This window comes from Pelodiscus sinensis, chromosome 3 (assembly GCF_052426305.1).
Source record: "Pelodiscus sinensis isolate ZL-2025 chromosome 3, ASM5242630v1, whole genome shotgun sequence".
Taxonomy (NCBI): Eukaryota; Metazoa; Chordata; order Testudines; family Trionychidae; genus Pelodiscus; species Pelodiscus sinensis.
In genome coordinates this window covers 155,474,271-155,494,785 of record NC_143054.1, presented here as the reverse complement: position 1 = coordinate 155,494,785, position 20,515 = coordinate 155,474,271, and the positions used below count along the sequence as shown (strand labels likewise).

Genomic DNA, 20,515 nt, shown 5'->3' with positions numbered 1-20,515 from the left:
TGAATCACACATAACGCGATACAGTCCCCGTATCTTTAGAGTACATGTGAATCATAGTTTTACAGGCCCACTGATGGGGTGACGGGGAGGTGCTTCAAAAAGGCCTGGGGCTCCTGTCTGCCAGAGTTCTGGGCCCTTTAAATCCCCACCATGCAACGTAGTACACTCCAGGCAACTCTCAAGGGTTGGCTACCTTCAGTCCCGCCCCTTCCATCCGAGGCCCTGCCCCTTTTGGGACTGTGGAGCTGGGTCCCCTCCCCACACACACACTTTGCCCAAGGGCCCAGCAAGTCTCTTGGTCCCCCTGTACATATAGTCCCATAGTGTGTGCCATCTTCATATTCATTAGGTGTAAGTGAATTCATTTGCAAATTGAAAGAACAGCTGCAAACGTACAATTAATATTTTTATTAAAATCAGATTAGAATTTTGCCAGCACAAGCCACATCCACCATTTAAGTCCTACTTGAATTCTTTTTAGAGTTCTTAAAAGGTGCATATCCTTCAGGCTTGGCATCTGCATGGGGTAGAGAGGGATTTCACCTTTTGAGCATAGATATCCTTGGTCCTATATAATTTTTTATTATGAAATAGGAAAATCTAGAATGATACATGTGTCTCTCTGAGAAACACGGTGGTTGAGGTGTAGTCTCTTACTGGACCAAGTTTTGTTATTTCTGATATTACGTCACCCACCTTATCTCTAATATCTGGGACCAACATAACAACAATGACACTGTTCACAGCTGAAACAAAAAACAGGACTATGTAGCACTTTAAAGACTAACAATATGTGTTCTTGATCCTGCTCATCCAGAAATATAATTTATGCTATCATGTGCCGAAAGTGTCCATCTGCTATGTACATTGGACAAACGTCTCAGACACTTCGCCAAAGAATCAATGCCCACAAAACCGATATTAGACAGGATCACAAAGAAAAAACAGTTGATTGCCATTTCAACCAGAAAGGGCATTGTCTCAACGACTTGATTACCTGCATCCTGTTTCAAAGACCTTTTCATACCAGACTTGAAAGAGAATCCTCTGAACTGTCATTCATGCTTAAATTTGACACTTTACGCCTAGGTCTAAATAAAGACATTAATTATCTTACCCATTACAAAGATAGCTTCCCCAATTATCACCTCTAATATCACCTCACAGACGTTTACCTCTTCCCCCCCCTCCCCCATCCCCTTTCTGTTCTGAAATTTGATTTGTCCTTTTCATATGTGTTCATTTTTTTATTGTATCCTTTGGTGTATATATGGTTGTACCAATTTTCTTCCACTATTTGATCTGAGGAAGTGGGTCTGGCCCACGAAAGCTCATCACCTAATAAACCATCTTGTTAGTCTTTAAAGTGCTACATAGTCCTGTTTTTTGTTTCAGCTACACCAGACTAACACGGCTACATTTCTATCACTGCTAACTCCACAGCTTCTCCAATCCTGTCAAACCAAAATGTAAATAAGTGTACATCTTCCTTGTACTGCAGAATCACTTACTTTTCCAAATCCATGTTTGAAAGTATGAATTAATGACTTGATATCTTTGTTACAGACATGATTGAAGCTGAAGCTAAGGAATTAATTCTTGATATTAAATACCCAGCTACAAAAAAACAGGTGAATACTGAGAAAGGGGAGTTTCATTCTGGGAAAGAAATTTCACACAATCAGACTTGGGTATAAAGCCATCGAACGTTTCACAGTTTTCTTAATTCTTTCCATGTTTTCTAATTGATGACATTTAAGGACTTGTTTTACAGAATTGCTGATTTTATTTTTTCTATAACACAACAGATTTCATGTTGATTTGTGACTTTGCTGTAGGATCTATTTGTGCTATAAGGGATAAAACTTTTACAGTACAAAAATGTGTATTAGAAATAATAACTTGTATTATTGGGGGCGGCTTTAAACACTTCAACAGTAATATGAAGCAAAATGAATGGAAACACTGCATTTTGTTATGTTTTTCCTAACAGGCTTTGGAAAGTATATTGGCAAGTGAACGTTTGACGCTCTCCGCTCTCTCAAACATCACTCAGACATTGATGGACACCTTAAAAAACCAGGGTAAGTGAAAACTGATTTTGGAATTATGCATACACCCATGCAGCTTATCTGTGATGTGGCTTGAAGTGAAACTATTGGTGTGAGGCAGGGGGAATATCTGTCATGGGACTCCACTGCTTCATCAAACTTGGGTTGCTTGGCTTTTCTGTCAGGGTAGAGCAAGAAGGTCCTTTTGTAGACGGATTTTTTTCCTGCCTACATCAGCTTGCTAGTGAGCAGCATCCTCATCAGCACTTGCCAAGTATATATCTGTTATGGAAGAATTACTTCAGTATATATTTGAAATCTGTAATTTGCTGAATGAGTCTATGCATTATGTATATTTTGTAAATGTAGGAAGTAAACTGATTTCATTCACACACACACACACACACACACACACACACACACACACACACACACACACACACACACATATATTTTTTTTCTTGTAAATAATTATTTCATGTGTTTCGGCATCTTCACCAAGCCTCTATTTTGTACATATTAGTAAAATAAGCGGGGCTCTGTTCCCACTCCTACCTCCTGCGGTAATCCTGTTGTCAAGGACAGAATTCTCCACAAGATTCCACCTTATGGAGCTCCTTCAGTCTTCTCCCTTCCTTAACAAGGAAATGAGGGTCTGGCCCTTTTTAACCTTTTGAATTCACTTAAGTCTGTCTAATTTCAGAGGTGTGGAATAAAATAGGAGTTTTCCCATTCCTGGGGCCAGGATTTCATCACTGAGTGTTTTCCCTAACTTTGGCCTGTCACGATCAGGGCAAGGTCTGGCTTTAAATAGCTAGTATATCCACTCAAATGTGAAGTCCTAAAAATATAGATTAAGAGAAACTATTTTCATGATTAATTGGAAAATGTGCATCTCCATTTTCATTCGGTATTTGTTGAGACCTCTTTGTTAGATTGTGTTCTTTGTTTTTCCATCTGCACTGTATTCCCTGCTGGCCACAGTACAGAACAAATTTGGCTGAATTTCCTGCCTCCTACTTTCGTTGTGTATCCTCCAATAGTATTGTGGATAGATGGATATTCTGAAACATGGTAGCCTATGTGAATGCTGTTGTTGTGAGGAAAAGGTCATAAGAATGGCAATACTAGGTCAGAGGTCTAATACAAAGGTCTATCTAGTCCAGTATCTTGTCTTCTGACAGTGGCCAATGCCAGGTTTCCCCGAGGGAATGAACAGAACAGGGAATCATCAAGTGATCTATCTGTTGCCTATTCCTAGCTTCTGAGAAACAGAGCCGAAGACACCATTCCTGCCCATCCTGGCTAATAACCATTGATTGACCTATCCTCCATGAATTTATCTAGTTCTTTTTTCAATTCTATTGAAAACCTGATCTTGAAAACATCTTCTGGCAAGGAGTTCTAGAGGTTGACTCTACGCTGAGTGAAGAAATACTTCCTTTGTTTGTTTTAAACCTGCTACCTATTAATTTCATTTGGTGACCCCTAGTTCTTGTGCTATGGGAACAAGTAAATAACTTTTCCTTTTTTACTGTCACCACACCAGTCATATCATAGACCTCTATCATACCCCCTTTAGTCTCCTCTTTTCTAAGCTGCAAAGTCCCTAGTTTTATTAATCTCTCCTCATATGGCACCTAATCCATACCCCTAATCATTTTTGTTGCCTTTTTCTGAACTTTTTCCAGTGTCGAGATACCTTTTTTGAGATGAGGTGACCACATCTGCAGGCAGTATTCAAGATGTGGCTGTACCATGGTTTTATATAGAGGCAATAAGATAGTCTTCGTCGTATTCTCTATCCCTTTTTTAATGATTCTTAACATTCTGTTAGCTTTGTTGACTGCTCCAGCACATAGAGTGAATGTTTTCAGAGAACTGTCAGTGACTCCAAAATCTCTCACTTGAGTGATAACGGCTAAATTAGTCCCCATCATTTTATACCTATAGTTGGTATTATGTGTTTCTATATCAATTACTTTGCATTTATCAACATTAAAATTTATCTGCCATTTTGTTGCCCAGTCACCTAGTTTTGTGAGATCCTTTTGAAGTTCTTCACAGTCTGCTTTGGACTTAACTATCTTGAGCATTTTGGTACCTGTGAATTTTGCCACCTCACTGTTTACTCCTTTCTCCAGATTATTTATAAATATCTGGAATAGGATTGGTCCCAGTATGGACCCAGTGGGGCACCACTAGTTACCTCTCTCCCATTCTGGAAACTGACCATTTATTGCTACCCATTGACTGATAAGCCGTGCACCCTTGCTTTTTGTTTCCAGGATTTTTAATAGCAGAATATCTGAGAAGTGGCTGTACTTTATAAAGAAATGTGTATACTGGGTAATCATTTGAGCATACGTATGGTTTGTTAGAGTCAAATCTGTGTACATAAAAATCTGTTTAGAATCTTTGTTTTATGTCCTGTAATATCAGGTAAATTAATACATTACTAAATGTGATACTGAGTACGTAGCAGGTAGAGCGTATCAAATTTGTTCTTAAGAATTGGTTTCCAGCATACATGGATTAAAAAAGGAGAGAGACAAGGTGGATGAGGTAATATCTTTTATTGGACCAACTAATTTCAAGGTGATGTGAGAAAGTAGATATGTATCAAATGATACGCTATTGTTTTGTTACTGAATCTAAGCAATGGGATTAGTTATCTTTTTCTTCAGTTTACATTTTAGTAGGTAGAAGAAAAACTGAATGTTTGTACATGTTGAGTAATAACTCAGCAGTCTAAAATAGTTATCCCCAACCTTTTTATGCCCAAAATCAAGTCTGGGATTTAAGGGCAACCGAAGATGTATCCTGCCCCTTCTCCAAAGCCCGGCACTGTTCATACCATTCCCCCCTTTCCTTGTTCCTCACTCTTCCCCCACCCTCTCTCTCAGGTGGTTGGGTTCAGGAGGGGGATTGGCATGTATGAGCCCTGAGCCCCCCTCAGACTTGGGGTGCAGGAGGGAGTATGGTGTGCTGGCTCTTAGGGGCAATCAGGATTGAGGTAGGGTTGTGAGGTGCTGGCTCTGGGAGCGGGTTCAGGAGTAGGGTTTGGGATGCAGGGTATAGGGTGTTGTCCCTGGCAGGGGACTCAGGGCTGGGGTTTGGAGTGAAGGAGGGGGTGCTGGTTCTGGGAGAGGAATTGGGGCAGGGTAGGAGTGCAGGAGGAGGTTTGGGGGTTGTGGTGTGCTTTCCTGCAGGACAGCTTTTACAGTTCATAGCTCCAGGTCAGCGGTGCAGAGAGGCTGAGGCACTGAGTCATTCTCCTTTGTCCACAAAGTCTACCTAGAGCAGAGTCCTGCAGATCAGTGAACACTGATGTCTATCTGCAGGCAGACATTTCTATCCATGCTGGGCTCGTATGTGCTGCTCCCAGAGGGGGCCAACAAGCCCCTGTATCTGAGACATGTGGTTTTACATGCTGACTCTCTCTGTGAGCGCTGCCCATCAGTTCCACTGTTGGCCACAGTTTCCCTTTCCTACCCAATGGGAGCTGTGGGGAGCAGTGCTTGCAGGCAGGAACAAATCACCGATATTCCTGCCTGCACATCCCCTCCCTCCACATATACACACGGCCATGTTGGCTGTTCCTGATAATGGGACAGCAGTGTAGAGCTGGGGCAGACAGGTAGTTGGCTGAGTGCTGATTGCAACCAACTGGGAGACTTCCCAGGATCAACCAGTCACTTGCGATCAACCAGTTGGTGACTATTGGTATAGACAGACTCCTGATTGCAGATGTTGGCATCTGTTTTGGATGGTCTTGTAATTGGCTGCTTCTGCACTTGTTTTGAAATTACAGGAACCTTTGTGCAAATTATACTGAGGTGTTGAATTATCAGTTCCTTGTTTCTTCACAAATGTGAGTTACTATATACATTGAAAAACCGCCACCCTTAAATTTGGTTATTTCCATTATGCCTTTCAGCCTGCACAAGAAGTTGAGCTTGAATATATTCTCTAGCTTGATAGAAAAGCAAAAGAAGGCACTTAGTAATAATTTGACTAAAATATTCTTTTGAGAAAGTAGTGCTTTTGTAAATCTAAAGTCTAGGTTGATATCAATTGCATATGGGTTCTCTGGCTGCCATGGTTATGCTAGTTGCTTTCCCCAAACCCTGAAGAATTACAAATATCAAGGGATCTCAATTGCTTTTTGTGAACATGGTTTCCATTTTATCACTGAAAGACAGTAATGCCTATTCTGCTTCCTCAGTTTTAGTCTTGGAAACATTATCTGTAGCTTTTTATTAAAAGATTTACCATATTCACATTATTGGCATCATGACGAGAGAGACCAAAGTTCATGCAGCATTGTAGTTTACAGGATACATACTTATTTTTAAGAGTAAGTATTGCAGTCTATAGCATCTTTCATTTCCCAGATTTTTACATACTGGAGCATGATAGGGCCAATGCAGTAGCCTTGTGTTCAATATCACATCGCAGCCCTTTTCTTGTTAAAAATAAGCCTGATACCTTTCTTGCTTTTGGTTAAAAAAATCTTCCCTTTAACTTGCCATGGATTAAACATATCATGAGCAACTGTGCATCAAAAATATGGGACTGGAGCAAATGTCATCTAGCTCTTACATAAGAGTTTAATGAAGCAACCAAGAACATTTCACAGCTCCGGTACACACCTTCCTTCAGACTAATGTGCATCTTTATTTCTCTCTCTCCAGAGCTTGTGTGTGTTGATGAAGGGTTGCTCCAATTCTGTGCAAATAAGTTAAAGCTGCTGAATCTTTATGAGTCAGTCAGCAAACTGAATTCTTTGAGCATGCAACCAAGCACTTCACTCTCTCAAAATGTAAGTAATGTCAAAACTTTTTTCTCTGAAAGAAATAACTGTTTGACAATGGATGAAATGGAAAACCATTAGGGCGCTCAAGCATTTAAAATTAATCTGGATTAATTGCAGGATTGAGTTATTCAATAATAGAATAGCATTTATTTAAGTATTTTGAATGTTTTCCACATTTTCAAATACATTAATTTCAGTTAAAACACAGACCACAAAGTGAACACTGCTCACTGTATATTGTTTTTTTACAATATTTTCACTGTAAAAATTAATGGTATTTCAGTTTACCTATACAAATACTGTAGAGCTATCACTTTAACATGAAAGTTGAACTTAACAATGTAGAATTATGTACAAAAAAAGTTCACTCAAAACCAGTGAAAACTTTAGAGCCTACAAGTCCATTCAGTCATACATCATCTTCAGCCAATCATTTGGACAAACAAGTTTGTTTACATTTTATGGGAGATAATGCAACCTACCTCTTGTCACATGAAGCATTCACATGGCACTGTTGTAGTGGACATCACACAATATTTACATGCCAGATATGCTAAAAGAAATCATATGTCCCTTCATACTTCAACCACCATTTTAGAGAAGATGCATCCTGCTGATAATGGGTTCTGCTCAGCCTAAACCCGAGCAGACTCATGCACATTCATTTTCATAATTTGACTCATATGCCACCAGCAGAAAGTAGATTTTCTTTTTTTGGTGGTTCAGATTCTGTAGTTTCCTCATCAGAGTGTTGGTTTTCTGAAAGCATGTTGCACTGCTTTTTCCTATTAGATTTTTGGAAGGCACTTCAGATTCTTAAACCTCAGGCTGAATGCTATAGTGTCATTTAGAAATCTCACATTGGTTGGTATTAGTGATTGACTCAAGAAGTAATACTGAGTGGACTTGTAAGCTCTAAAGTTTTACATTATTGTTTTTGAATACAGTTATATAACAAAATCTATATTTGTAAATTGCACTTTCACAAAAGAGATTGCATTACATAACTTGTATGAGGTCAATTGAAAAATACTATTTTTTTTTGTTTTTGTACTGCAAATGTTTGTAATAATACACCTTAAGCACTGTACATTTTCTGTGTTGTAATTGAAATTTCTATATTTGAAAATGTAGAGAAACATCCAAAATATTTAATACATTTGAATTGAATTGTATATTGTTTAACAGTGTAATTAAAACTGATTAAGTGTAAATAATTTGAGTTAATCACATGACTTAACTTCAGTTAAATTGACAGCCCTAAAAACATTTTGAGGGATTGGCAGTGAAGACCGTAGGATGGCAGAACTGGAGGCAAAAACATTTAAAGAAATGCCTGGTTATGGCACAGTTCAGTGATCTCATGTGCTGTACAAATGCTAATTAACTGAGCTTCCTGGCAATGTTGTGTTAGTCACTTGATGTGTGAGACAGAGCCAGGAATAGAACTTGTCTCCTGACTTCAGTCAGACAGCGGAGAGAAATTGGATGTGGGGAATAAATATATTAATGTCCGAATATAAACTTACATAGAGTCGTTATATATTGTAGTTTTTTGTCTTTCTGTTTTTTAGGATTTGGCTAAACTACTCAGGCTGGATGACAGAGAGTTTGCTAGGCTCCAGGCATTATTGGAAAACTACAAGCAAGAGAATACTCAAGCCACCGTTCGATTTGCTGAGGATAAAGATGGCATATTGCCTGTGAAAATGTTCTTGGAGTATTTAGAATATGAAAAGGATATCATCCTAGTAAAAAAACTAGATGAAGGAGAATATGTGGCTTTAGGTAAGAGCTGTTGATGCACTAGTGTTTGTCAGATTAATGCATTATTCTGTTTAGCATAACTTTAAAATCGGTGTGAAAAATTGCTCAAAATATTCACTGGATGGACATTTTTTTGGTCTGATCCATTTATTTATTAGATACTGAAAGAAAAGAGTCTCCTAGTTAGATGAAGGGATATTGGTAGGGTGACAAACTCACACTTTCTCCTTAGCTGCAGGAAACAGGTGTTGGAATTCCCAGTGCTGTGTTGCCTCTCAATCTCCCATACCTTTACTAAGCTGCCTCCTGGAAATGAGGTGGAAAATATTTCTCAGTTGCCCACCTATTTCATTCCCCCCACATCACCCCCACTTGCAAAAGGCACCTCACACTGGCAGATATTAATTTTAGACCCTTCTGTCCAACTATTTGGCATATATGAAACTACTGTATGAGTGAGACAAATGGCTTCTAGTCATGGCCTCAATGAACTTCCTCATGAGAGGAACTGGAGCTGAAGAAATCTAGGGCTGTCTACCTTTGTCTGTGTCAACAGCAAAGGCCCTTTCTAGGGTAGCCTCAAGTTTACTTCAGCTTCCTTCTCTGTCCCCTCTAAAATACTGTACTTAGGTTTTAAAACCAGGTCAGAGTCACTAGGTCTCTTGCTGAGCAGAACCAGGAGTAGACAAACTACCTCAATAACTGAACTGCTATAAGCTGGTGCTATAAATAATGACAACAAAACAAACATAATGTAAACTTTTTCCTAAGTAGAGCTGTGTTTTCTGCAAGAGCACTCTGGTGCTCCTACTTCCCTCTACCTCCGACACATACAACCCTTTTATATTCCTGAATTGGCACACATAGGACTCAAGATCTGACACCTGAGCAAATCAGCTCTGGTTCTCCATGCCATATCCTAAAACATGCTGCCATGGCATACAGGCATGGATTGGCTGGCAGCTAAATTTACTTTCATACACATTCTACTTTTTAAACTCTTCTGTATATTGTATGGTATGTATAATCTGAACAATCTGTCTTACATTGTTATATAGTGTTTGTCCACACACTCTGCTTGCCTTCCCTTCTTTGTTTTTTTTGGGGAAAAATTAAGAATAAAATAGTCACACAAAGCAGCACTGTTTGGAATATCCCAATTTCTTGCAGTGTATCCTTGACCCTGTTGTCTGTTTATGGATCCGCAGGCTCCCCATCAGTCAAGTCTGTGACCTTTCTTCCTTCCTTTATTCTTTCCTTTCTTCCTTCTTTCCCAGGAAGCTTAAAAATAGTGAGGTATTCCACTGTTTGCTCAAAGCTCCCTTGTCTCAAGCCCAGTAAGTCCTGATCTGTTTGATGAACTGGTCATGTGCATATTGAGTGTTGCTTGTAGTAGATGAAGTTCATGTGTTTATTTTAGGCAGCTTTTTTTTCTGGAAATGTTTGTGTGGAGAGAGTTCTACAGAGGAAATGTGTCATATACTGGAGTCTGCAGGATTTACCCCTCAGCTGTTGTTGGTAAGATACTGATTCGTCATCTGCTTTTTACTCAATATGTTAAGAAATTTAAACAGGAAAATTTCTCAATGTACAATATTTACCTTTAAGCACTGGGTAGAGCCATGTACACTTAGCATGTTAGTGTTTAACCTTTTGCCCTTTTTCAGGTCCATAAATCCCTTCAATCGTAATGGGATAGTCGAATCATTTTATGTAATAAAATGGTTACAACTCAGGATAAAATAGAGGGGCATTTAAATTCTGTTCCAAAATGTCTGCAGCCTAATTACTATCTAATGTATATATTAGGGAATACATATACGCAGTCTCAAAGACTCATGGCTCTTCTGTTATGAGAAATAATACACTTTCTCCTAGCAACTAAGCAATAAATCCAAGTGCAATACATATTTTTGTGGAATGAGACTTAAGGAAATATTTTTTTATTTTAAACATAGAAAAGGTTTTTATGTACTTAATTTAATAAAACCCTTTTAATTTTAGAAAACAATTTATGATTTGATCAGTGCATTAGCTGGCCCAGCTTAGTGTGGCTTCTGTATGAGAGGTTGAAACTTTCTCTAAACCAGGATTCTCTGATCTGGCAACCAGACCACGGACGTTCCAGGCCCAAAGAGTCCTGGTGGAAGGCTGGTGTGTGGGAGCCATGCACTTTGGTAGGGCAGCGGGCTGTCAGCAGTGAGCAACTAACGAGACTTGGAGACCAGCGCACGGCGGTGGGGCTGCTGGGCACACAGGGGACAGGACTTTGGCATATGGTGGTGGGGGCCAGTGACAAAGGGGGAACCAGCCAGGAGGCCAGTGGGAGGGCCAGGAGAAGGGTGGGGGGCAGTGTCCAGAAATGACATCCCTTGGTCTGGCAAAATCCCTCATCCGGGCCCAGACAGGTCCCGAGGGTGCTGAACCAGGGAGGTCCAACTTCTATATGTGCATGTTTAATTTCAACTATGAATGCTCATTTCTTGCAGCCTATGTTCCTCTCTTATGTTTCATCTCCTAACTCTAGTGCTCTCCTGCTCCAGACTTATGACTTAATCTTTTCTGGTTTAAGAAACTTCTGCTCCCTGCCTTTATTTTGTACTCAATGTAACATGGTACCAATTTTGGTGAAGTTAAGATTGCTTATCTGATTGCTGTTGTCTGTCAGGTTCACGAGAGCAGTTTGTTCCAGAGGATCTTTTTTTGTAATTGATAGATTGCTGAAGTGTGGTACCGTTATACTTAAAAACATTGTCATGTGACTTACTATATGCAGTACACAAATAAACCTTTTGTTGATGTACGATAACTTGGTTCTAGGGATCATACAGTTTCACTCAACCCTAAGGAGTTATGTTGGAGAAAATACAGCCTTTGATGTAATAAGTATACCAAGATTTTAGAGAATTCCCCCCAATCTTTTTCAATATTCCACTTTTTTTTCCAGTCTCTGCTTCTCAGTGTGTGGCTTTCCAAGGAAAAAGATATTCTAGATGAACCACAGTCTATCTGCTGTCTTCACACTATGCTGTCCCTTCTCAGCAAAATGAGAGGTGAAACTCATATTCATAATCTTAAAATAACACCATTGGATAAAACTAGTGTTCGTGGCTGTCAGAAATGTGCCATTCTGGCAATCTGTACTGTGTTATATAAAATCATAAATGAAGCACACCTACCTAAAATTGCTTGAGTGCATTCTATAATAATCAAGTTAGACACGTTTAAAATTAGAATTCAAGATGGTGTGACTATAACGGTTTTCCTTTATAGTGATTGGAAGGTTGGAAATTTTGCCTTGGATCTATAGAAGCACTGAGATTTAAGGAACTTTTGTTCCAGTGTCAGTTTGAAGTGATTGATGTCTCTGGAGGGATTTTCTTTTAAAAGTGTACTAGCTGCACCCCCTGCTCACTACACTTGCCAATCCCCCCCTCTTGCAGATGGTAGGCAACCCTGGTTTTCCCCCGGCCGCTGGGGAGGGCTGGGCCGGGCTGCGGCTGTGTCAGCCTGGGCCGGGCTGCGGCTGTGTCAGCCTGGGCCCTTTCTCCCTCCTCTGCGTGCCAGCCCAGGCTCCTCTTGTTCCTCTCCCCACTGCCTTGTGCCTACCTGCCAGCCCTGGTCCCTTCTCCTTCTCTCCTCCCCTCCCCCCCCACCATCCTGGGCCCTTTCTCTCCCCTTACCCCCTGCCACCCAGGATCCTTTCTCTCTCTCCCTACCCCCCCCTCAATTCCGCACCATCCCAGGCCCCTTCTCCCTCCGCTACCACCAGCTGGGGCCCCTTCTCCTTTCTGCTTCCGCCAGCCAGGGTCCCCTCTCACCCCCTGCCACGCCAGCCCAGGCTGCAGTATGCTCCCAGCCTGGCTCTCCACGTGGCTGCTGGAGAGTGCCAGGTTGGCAATGGGTGGGGCTTGACTCCAGGGATGGGGTTGGGAGCGGGGCTTTAACCCACCCCTGCCCTTGTCTTCCCCTCTTAGTCTGTGTGGTGCAGAGTGACGTGATGATGTGACTGTCATCCCACCGGAAAAATATTTGTGTATATGTGTGTGTGTGTGTGTGTGTAGATGTAGATGTAGATGTAGATGTAGATGTAGATGTAGATGTAGATGTAGATGTAGAGGGAGGGAGGGACGGTGTGTAACTCGAAGTGTTCGTAACTCGGATCCCATAGAGTTACATGGCAACCGCACTGTTCATAAGCGCGGATCGCTGTTCGTAACTTGGATCCGCATTTACAACCGTTTTGGTCGTAAGTGGAGGTGGTCGTAACTCAGGGAACGGCTGTATTTCTTTTAACCATCCCCCTTTTCAAACCATGTACTGTTCACTCTATAGCCACCACCTTGGCTTCTGAGGGAACTTGAGATTCTTCCCCCTCCCCCAAAAAATTCTTGATCCTGGGCCTGTTGGTGGTTTTTGTCCATACTTTTTAGTCCCCTCCTACTCAAGTGTTTCAGCATGCCTTTCTTCAGCACCAGAGCTGCAGCTACAACATCCATTTTGGGAACATTGCTCTGGTAGCATTCACTGACTGCACACCTCTACAACTTCTGTACAGCACCACACGAGAGTTACATTATCCACGAGGATACATTCGAACTGTACAGCAGACCTCAGTGCCTGGTGACTCCCTGTCATATTTGCAAACCCTCAACTTGGTGAAATCCTTGTAGCTCACATGCTGCATTTCATTATAAAGGCTAATTGAGATTAGGAGTCTAAAATCCCATATATTTGGTTAACTGGCTTAATGTAATGTAAGGTGCTGCTCTAGTTGGCCTGGAGCGCCCCTCGGCTGCGGCAGGCACTGTGGGCTGGAGCAGCCCCTTGCCCACAGGGGCTCCAGCCCCCATTGGTTAACCAGAACTGGTAAGCCTCACCTGTTAAGAGTGAGGCTTACTAGTTAACTATTCACATCCATAGTTGAGATCTAGAAATTGTGTGTGAAATCTCAAAAGTTATCTTGATGGTTGTTACAGATTAATGGAACTAGTTCAGTGACAAATGCTTTATTTTACCACCTTATGTTTTAATAGTTAAAGGGAAATTCAGCTTCCAAAGTCAGATTGTTACTCTGCTGGTTTATCTCGTAACCCAGCCAGTTGATATCTTTCCCCCTTTGTTCCTACAGTTGCAATAGATGAGTCATGGGATTCTCAGTCAGTTTCCCCCTGGTGGCAGCAAATGCGCACAACCTGTATTCAGTCTGAAAATAATGGCGCTGCCTTATTATCAGCACACGTTGGGCACTCTGTAACTGCACAGATCGCTGACACTGTGGCAGAGAAAAAAGTAAGTAAAACTGAAACATTTGCCTCCCTCCAGCAATAACTGTATCAGTCTTGTAATGCTGCTCCCTTATGCGGAAAGAACATTGGGCCATTCCCTCACAAACCAGCACAAACCATGCAGTGCTCTGGAATAGGAGTTAAAGGAACAGATGCTTGGAAACTTGTGTTTGAACTTGCAAATGTACCTGCCCAGGTGTATGACTTGTGTCCCATAATAGTTTCAGATACCTATCTGGAGACACCTAGAATAAGTCAGTTTTGCGGGATCAAGAGAGACACTTAGCTGGAAGCCTGATTGTTTTAAAAACTTAACTTTTAAGTTATTTTGGCTGTATAGCCTGCCAATTTCTGACACTGTAACTATTTTAAAAATAATGTTAAAAAATTAAGTTTAATTTTAAAAAATCTATTTTATTTTAAAAAGTTCGTGATTATCTCAGTCTCCTTCCGTAATAGTGTTTGGATTCTTTAAGTGTAAAAAGCATGATCCTCTCTTCTTGTTTGAGAGAGGTCTTTTCAGCAAGAGAAAAAGTTGGCTATACAGGAGAAACCGTGAAATTGACTGAACACAAACTGCTGTCAAATGTCCAAAGGCTGAAATGCACTCCTGCAGAGGTCCAGCGTGAGATTTAGGCATCACTTCAGTTCCAGCTAGATGTGACTTAAGTAGGATATAGGCTTTGTAAATTCCACCTGAAGTCTATTAGAGGATGGGGAAGGGGAGAATAACTTTTTCTGATCTAAAAAACCAACAAATGTTCTGATAGCACTTAACAAAACATGTAGATGGGATCATGAGTTTCTGTGGGCTCAGCCCACTTCTTCAGATGATCCCATCTACATGTTTTGTTAATCTATAAAGTGCTACCAGACCACTTGTTGTTTTTTCCTGTAACAGACTAACTCGGCTACTTCTTGAAGCTTTTTTCTGATCTGTTAGAGTAGTAATTGCCTGTGTCAATTGAAATGGTGGGATAGAAATATTAAACATAAGCATGCTTTTTCTTGTGTCCCAATAATGTTGCTCTAATTCACCCATTGGTGCCATGGATTGTATTTACCCTGCACCCTTTTAATGCCACATACGTATTCTGTCCACTAATCCATCTTTGCCAAGATTTAGACTAATATTTCAAATGCGACCTTAACTGTCTGTCAGCCCCAATTTAAAAACAACAAAAATCTAATAACCACAAATGTTTTATTCTTTTTTCTCCAAAGTGGAATTTTTTTCCAAAAAATACAGCGATCTAAGTTCTAGTGAATAACTGACAGCTTTAGGGTCAAATATGTCATCATGACTCTACAGAGCTAGAAATTGGAACTTTTTGCACCATTGATTGCAGAAGGTATTTGCCGGTTCCTGGGGTTTCCAGTGCAAAACAAAACCTTGCTTGTAGACATGGAAGGCACAAATATACCACTTAACAAATCATGATGTTTTAACATAGAAAAAGATTAGAGCTATCTTTAGGGGAACATATGAAATGAAATGTTTTGGACTTGTGGGTTTAGTGGGAAGTTGCAGTGGTGGAAGTCTGTGTACTGCACATTTTATGTGGATACTTTTACGTGTATATATTTATTTAAGAAACGGTCAGACCTGTGAGCAAATTTGAATAGTGATTTACTTTTATATAACTGTTCATTCTCCACCTACAGCTAGTCTGTAAAAAGCTCACAAATAACCTGTTTTGTTAGTTTTCTCAAACCATGGTAGGTGCTGACACAGATTCCTGGGAAGCACTTTCCCTTGATACTGAATATTGGAAACTTCTTCTGAAACAATTAGAGGATTGTCTGATAATTCAGACACTGTTGCACAGTAAAGTGAGAGCAAGGACAACTAGAATATCATCTCTACAGGCTGAGCCACTCTCCAGACTCTCTGTAAAGAAATTACTTGAAGGAGGGAAAGGTAAACGCACTCTTGCAAAGCACATTTGATTAACTTACTCTCCTAACTCAGGGCAAGATGCTATTACCCTGACTCCAGTGAATGGCATCTTATTTTGGGAGTAGTCCCACTGGGCATGTGTTAATTATGTGTCACTTTTACTGTTTTAAAATAATTTTTCATTTCTTTTCTGGAGACTGCACTGTAGAGTTCTAACTACGTACCTGATTGAGATCTTGTAATTGACAGACTTACACCATTAATGGTTTCTTCCCTTGTCATCTATGTTTTAGATCCAAGTTTACTTCTACTAACTTGTAGCTGGCAAACGTTGACTGTGCCATATACTTTCCTTTTGCATCCTAGGAGGTATCGCTGACAGTGTAGCAAAATGGGTTTTCAAACAAGACTTCAGTCCCATGATACTAAAGCTGGCACAAGGGAAAGGAGAGACAGAAAGTACAGAGGAACCTGTAGAAATTGACAAGAATGTTTCCCTTGAGAAACCAGGAGCAGAGACAGGCCTGGGAACAATCTTAGGTACAATCACAAAATAACCCAGTTTCAAACTTGAATTTCTTCAGAGGGGACTGTGGTGTTTGAATTGTTTTGTTAATTAGTAGAAATTGTGAATAGAATGAAAAAAATTATCTGTAACTTTCTCAATTGTGTTTTAGAGTTGTTGCATTTAGCATACCAGCAGTTTCCTTGTAGTCTTGAATTGGACATACTACACACGCATTGTTGTTGGGAATATGTAGTGCAATGGAATAAAGATCCAGAGGTAACGTAATCTAAATATTTCATATAGTTAGGGATGCTTTACTTGTGTATAATTTACTAATTGAAGCCAAACTTTAAAAAAGGGAAATTATTAATAATAACAATAATAATAATAAAAAGACTGTGATAGATGGGAAGCACAAATCTGAATAAGGAAGAAAAGAGAATCTTAAATGCGAAGAGTATGAGATACCATCCACCAAGACAGGAAGATCTGTTCATGTCAGACAAAAAGACAGTGTCAGTCTTACTGGGAAAAAATGAAGTTCTTCAGATGTCATTATTTCTGGTTTGAAATATTGGACAGCTCACAAATACAAAACACTGATCTGGTTAGAATTACTTTAGTGCACTATTTTCCCTCAGCTTTCAGTGTATGATAAAGAAGACTGTGCCTTTAAGAAATTTCTTTAAAAGGGAATGGAAATAATACTTTCATACAATCGGGCCTTCTTTCATGTGGGTGAATAGCAATGGGTGCCTGATGTATGGTTTTCAAAAGTGGCGAGGAGTCCTGTGGCACCTTATAGACTAACTGAAGTGTAGGAGCATAAGCTTTCGTGGGCAAAGACCCACTTCGTCAGATGCAAGTGGGTCTTTGCCCACGAAAGCTTATGCTCCTACACTTCAGTTAGTCTATAAGGTGCCACAGGACTCCTCGCCGCTTTTGCATATTCAGACTAACACGGCTACCCCTCTGATACTTGACACCATCCAAGATTTTCAAAAGGCTATCCAGCAACTATTAAGAACTGTGGAGGCTGGAAATTGGTAGCCACATGCTTTTATTCCCCACTCTCAACTTCACTAGTGTTTGTAACCATTCCCTTAAATTCTGATTGTGGGAGGGTTCTGATCATCCAGGGTTCAGCACCTCCTAGACTCAGGAAATCTGTGCTATAGGGCACCTCACTGCAGAGTAAAGCTTCATCTTTCTCTGATTTTTTTAAAGATGTACCAAAAATAAGACAGACAATGGTGAAGTGCTTTCTAAACACAATTTTATTTTTATCTGCAAGGTAAACCATCAATAGCAAGAAATGTCCTCAGCATCTAAACTAAAACACACTCCGGAAAATCACCTTAGAATCAAAAAGTGTTCAGTGACACTAGCTTAGTTGGCATTGATGTGTATGGGCATTTGCATGATGGTAAGAGAGGAAATTAAAATCTTCTAAGAAAAGAAACCCTAAAATATTCTTTAACTAGAAAATTAGTGTCTTGAAAACAATCTGTATTAACTTTTTTTAAGCATTCGCAATTTGTATTTGAGTTGCCATTCAGTAATGTGTTTGGCTTTTTTTTATTCTTCTTTCCCCTTTATAAAAGGAAGCACGTTTTCTTACTAGATCTATAGACCACCTCAGATGCATTGTTAATGCCCACATACAGCATGGTAAGTACAATACTATTGTTAAAAAATATCTTTGATAAAATTTCAGGAGAGTAAAATAAAACAGACATAGAAAAGTATAGTTGGCTGTGCTGGTCACACACCTCTGCCTAAATCAAGGACCTAAAAACCAAGTCCTTCTTTGACATAACGTGATTTGGTCATGTCCACACGCATTTGCTAAATTGTTGAAAACCAGCTGAAGTGGACTCATGGTCAAACACATACATATAGAATGAGAGAAATACACCCTCCAGCAAACTAGTCCAATTCCATTAATCACACAGGGCCTGTCCTTAATATTGGGTTTACTCTTTATCATAGAGCATAGTCCTGTTCTAGGACACTTCACTGCTTTTAAGCACAATACAGTATATGACTAAAGCTGTGGTTCTCGAAGTTCAGTCTGCAGTCCACTACTGCCTTGTAGGTAGGCCGCAGGCTCTGGGCTCGCCCCCCTGCAGCGGTGAGCTCGCGCTGCCGATCCAGCATTGCCGCCTCCTGAGTGACTAGAGTGCCAGTGCTGGCTTCCTGTTTTGAGTGTTTGTAGGACGAGCCTTGTGGGCCAGATCTGGCTTGCAGGGGAAGGAAGCGGCTCTGTGCGTTGCTGCTCCTCCCTGCCTCATGCTGCGGGAACAGCAGCACAAGGAACTGCTTGCCTGGAGTCTTTCCCCACTGCTCCTATTGGCCAGAATCACGGCCAATGGGAGTGGTGGGATGTGCGGAGGTGGGTAAGCACCCCTCATATCCAGACCTCTCAGCTTCATCGCCCTCGCTCACATAGCCTCCTACTGAGACCCAGCAACCCCCACCCTACCCTCAACCTGCTCTTCCATCCAACCTCCCAAGCAAATGCCTACCCATAGCCTATTCCTGCACTTTGCACTCCCATCCTGCTCCCTGGCAGCCCATTTCACATACTCCCTTTGGCCCCACTCCAGAGTCTAGGGGAACCTAAAAATAGCCCTGGGGTGCCAGTTGTTTATGCCCCCTTATGTTATAGCTTCATATTTATGCTCCAGTAGCTTAATATGAATAATGTAGTATTTAAAGTATTTAGAGATAAGCAAAGCCATTTTGTCACCATGAGTGGTTTGCTGGTGGTCCATAGAAAGCTTTGTGTGGGCCAAAAAGTTTGAAAACTACTGAACTAAAGCATTAGTGATAAACTATTACACGCTGTTCAGCGCCGGACTTGCTACATATGTCTAAGTGTTCCTTTAACCACAGTGCGCATTTTTAATGCATTAACCATAGATGTAATGTCTCTCTCTGGGCACCAAAGCAATCCTGTACTTCTGAAATTGAAACTAGGATCTTATCCTGGTTGCTTTATAATTAGACTGATTTGACATCTGCCTCCCTTTGCAAGCTCCTTTTCTTGATTCTCCACTACTAAAGGGAACTTCCGGGCCCACGCATCTCTGTGTTTTGAACTATTGTGCTTTGGCATCGGATGCTGTCTCAAGGGAATGCAAATCTGTACAGCAAAGTCTGATTTATCCTTTTGTTGGAGACAGATTAACTTATGTCTCGAAGTACTGTTTCATCTGTTGTGTTGTACCATTAATTTTTAAAACAGTCTTCTCTCTTCTGCAATAACTTTCACTGTATGGGTTTACATTAACCCTGTTTTTGATGTTCCATTCGGATGGAGTTTAATTTCTGTAATTGTTTTAGGTATTGCTCTAATGATGTGGAATACATTTTTAGTAAAAAGGCTCTCTGCTGCTACGTACTTAATGGACAAGGTAAGCATGCTATCATGGCTGTTCATTTTAAGTTCGGTTCTTATTGATTTTATTTTTTATTTGCAGAGAAATTAAGCTGTCAGGTGTTTAAAACATTGGTTTTTGTGTTTGTGGAACATAATCAATTTGATTGTAGAGAGAAACTATGCTGTTTGGGTGGTTTCATAATATTTTTTAAAAGCGTATAGTGGGAAATGATTACTTTTAAAAATATAACATTTGTTTAATCTTTTGGAATAATCTCTTACTGTAAGTTTTAATAAGCAGTTGAAGTTGGCAGATATTTCCACACATCAGTGCTGAGTGTACACTTAATCTTTTTCTCACTTGACACTAGTTTGAAAATACTCGATTGGTGAATTCTAAAAAGTTCCCTTTGGCAATAAAATGCAAGTCTTAAAAACCCCTACCAATTATTTTCATTTAAGGAACATAAATGTTCCATTCTCACATTATCTATCCAGTACATTTTATTGACCTGGTAACTAATAAATTAGCTTAATAGATAATACAAGAATCCTATTTTTTCTATGCATTGCTGTACCTGCACTTGATGTTTTTTTACCAGGAAACCTTCATTAAGACCATGCAGGAGAAAGTTATTTAAACATCTTGAAAATAACGTACATGTTCACTCTCATTTATTTGCCATCTAAAAAAATCAGACAGTGTGGAAAACTTCATCCTGCAAGGAAGTTCATGCCAAAAAGCTTTGCTTGTTAAAAATATACAATATACAAAATAGCTGAGAAGCAGTTTTTAC

The 20,515-nt window shown here is 40.2% G+C and overlaps 1 protein-coding gene across 1 annotated transcript in view; it reads left to right on the top strand.

Annotated features, from left to right (window-relative positions):
* The window catches only part of RAB3GAP2 (RAB3 GTPase activating non-catalytic protein subunit 2), a 66,026-nt gene that overhangs the window by 36,916 nt on the left and 8,595 nt on the right, over positions 1–20,515 (top strand). The window contains exons 17-28 of the mRNA XM_075925217.2: positions 1,567–1,631; positions 1,994–2,084; positions 6,749–6,876; positions 8,445–8,658; positions 10,058–10,155; positions 11,585–11,690; positions 13,769–13,929; positions 15,630–15,846; positions 16,192–16,365; positions 16,503–16,609; positions 17,938–18,004; positions 19,682–19,752. Of these exons, the coding sequence (XP_075781332.1) occupies positions 1,567–1,631; positions 1,994–2,084; positions 6,749–6,876; positions 8,445–8,658; positions 10,058–10,155; positions 11,585–11,690; positions 13,769–13,929; positions 15,630–15,846; positions 16,192–16,365; positions 16,503–16,609; positions 17,938–18,004; positions 19,682–19,752 (1,499 nt within the window). The remainder of the gene's footprint in view (positions 1–1,566; positions 1,632–1,993; positions 2,085–6,748; positions 6,877–8,444; positions 8,659–10,057; positions 10,156–11,584; positions 11,691–13,768; positions 13,930–15,629; positions 15,847–16,191; positions 16,366–16,502; positions 16,610–17,937; positions 18,005–19,681; positions 19,753–20,515) is intronic.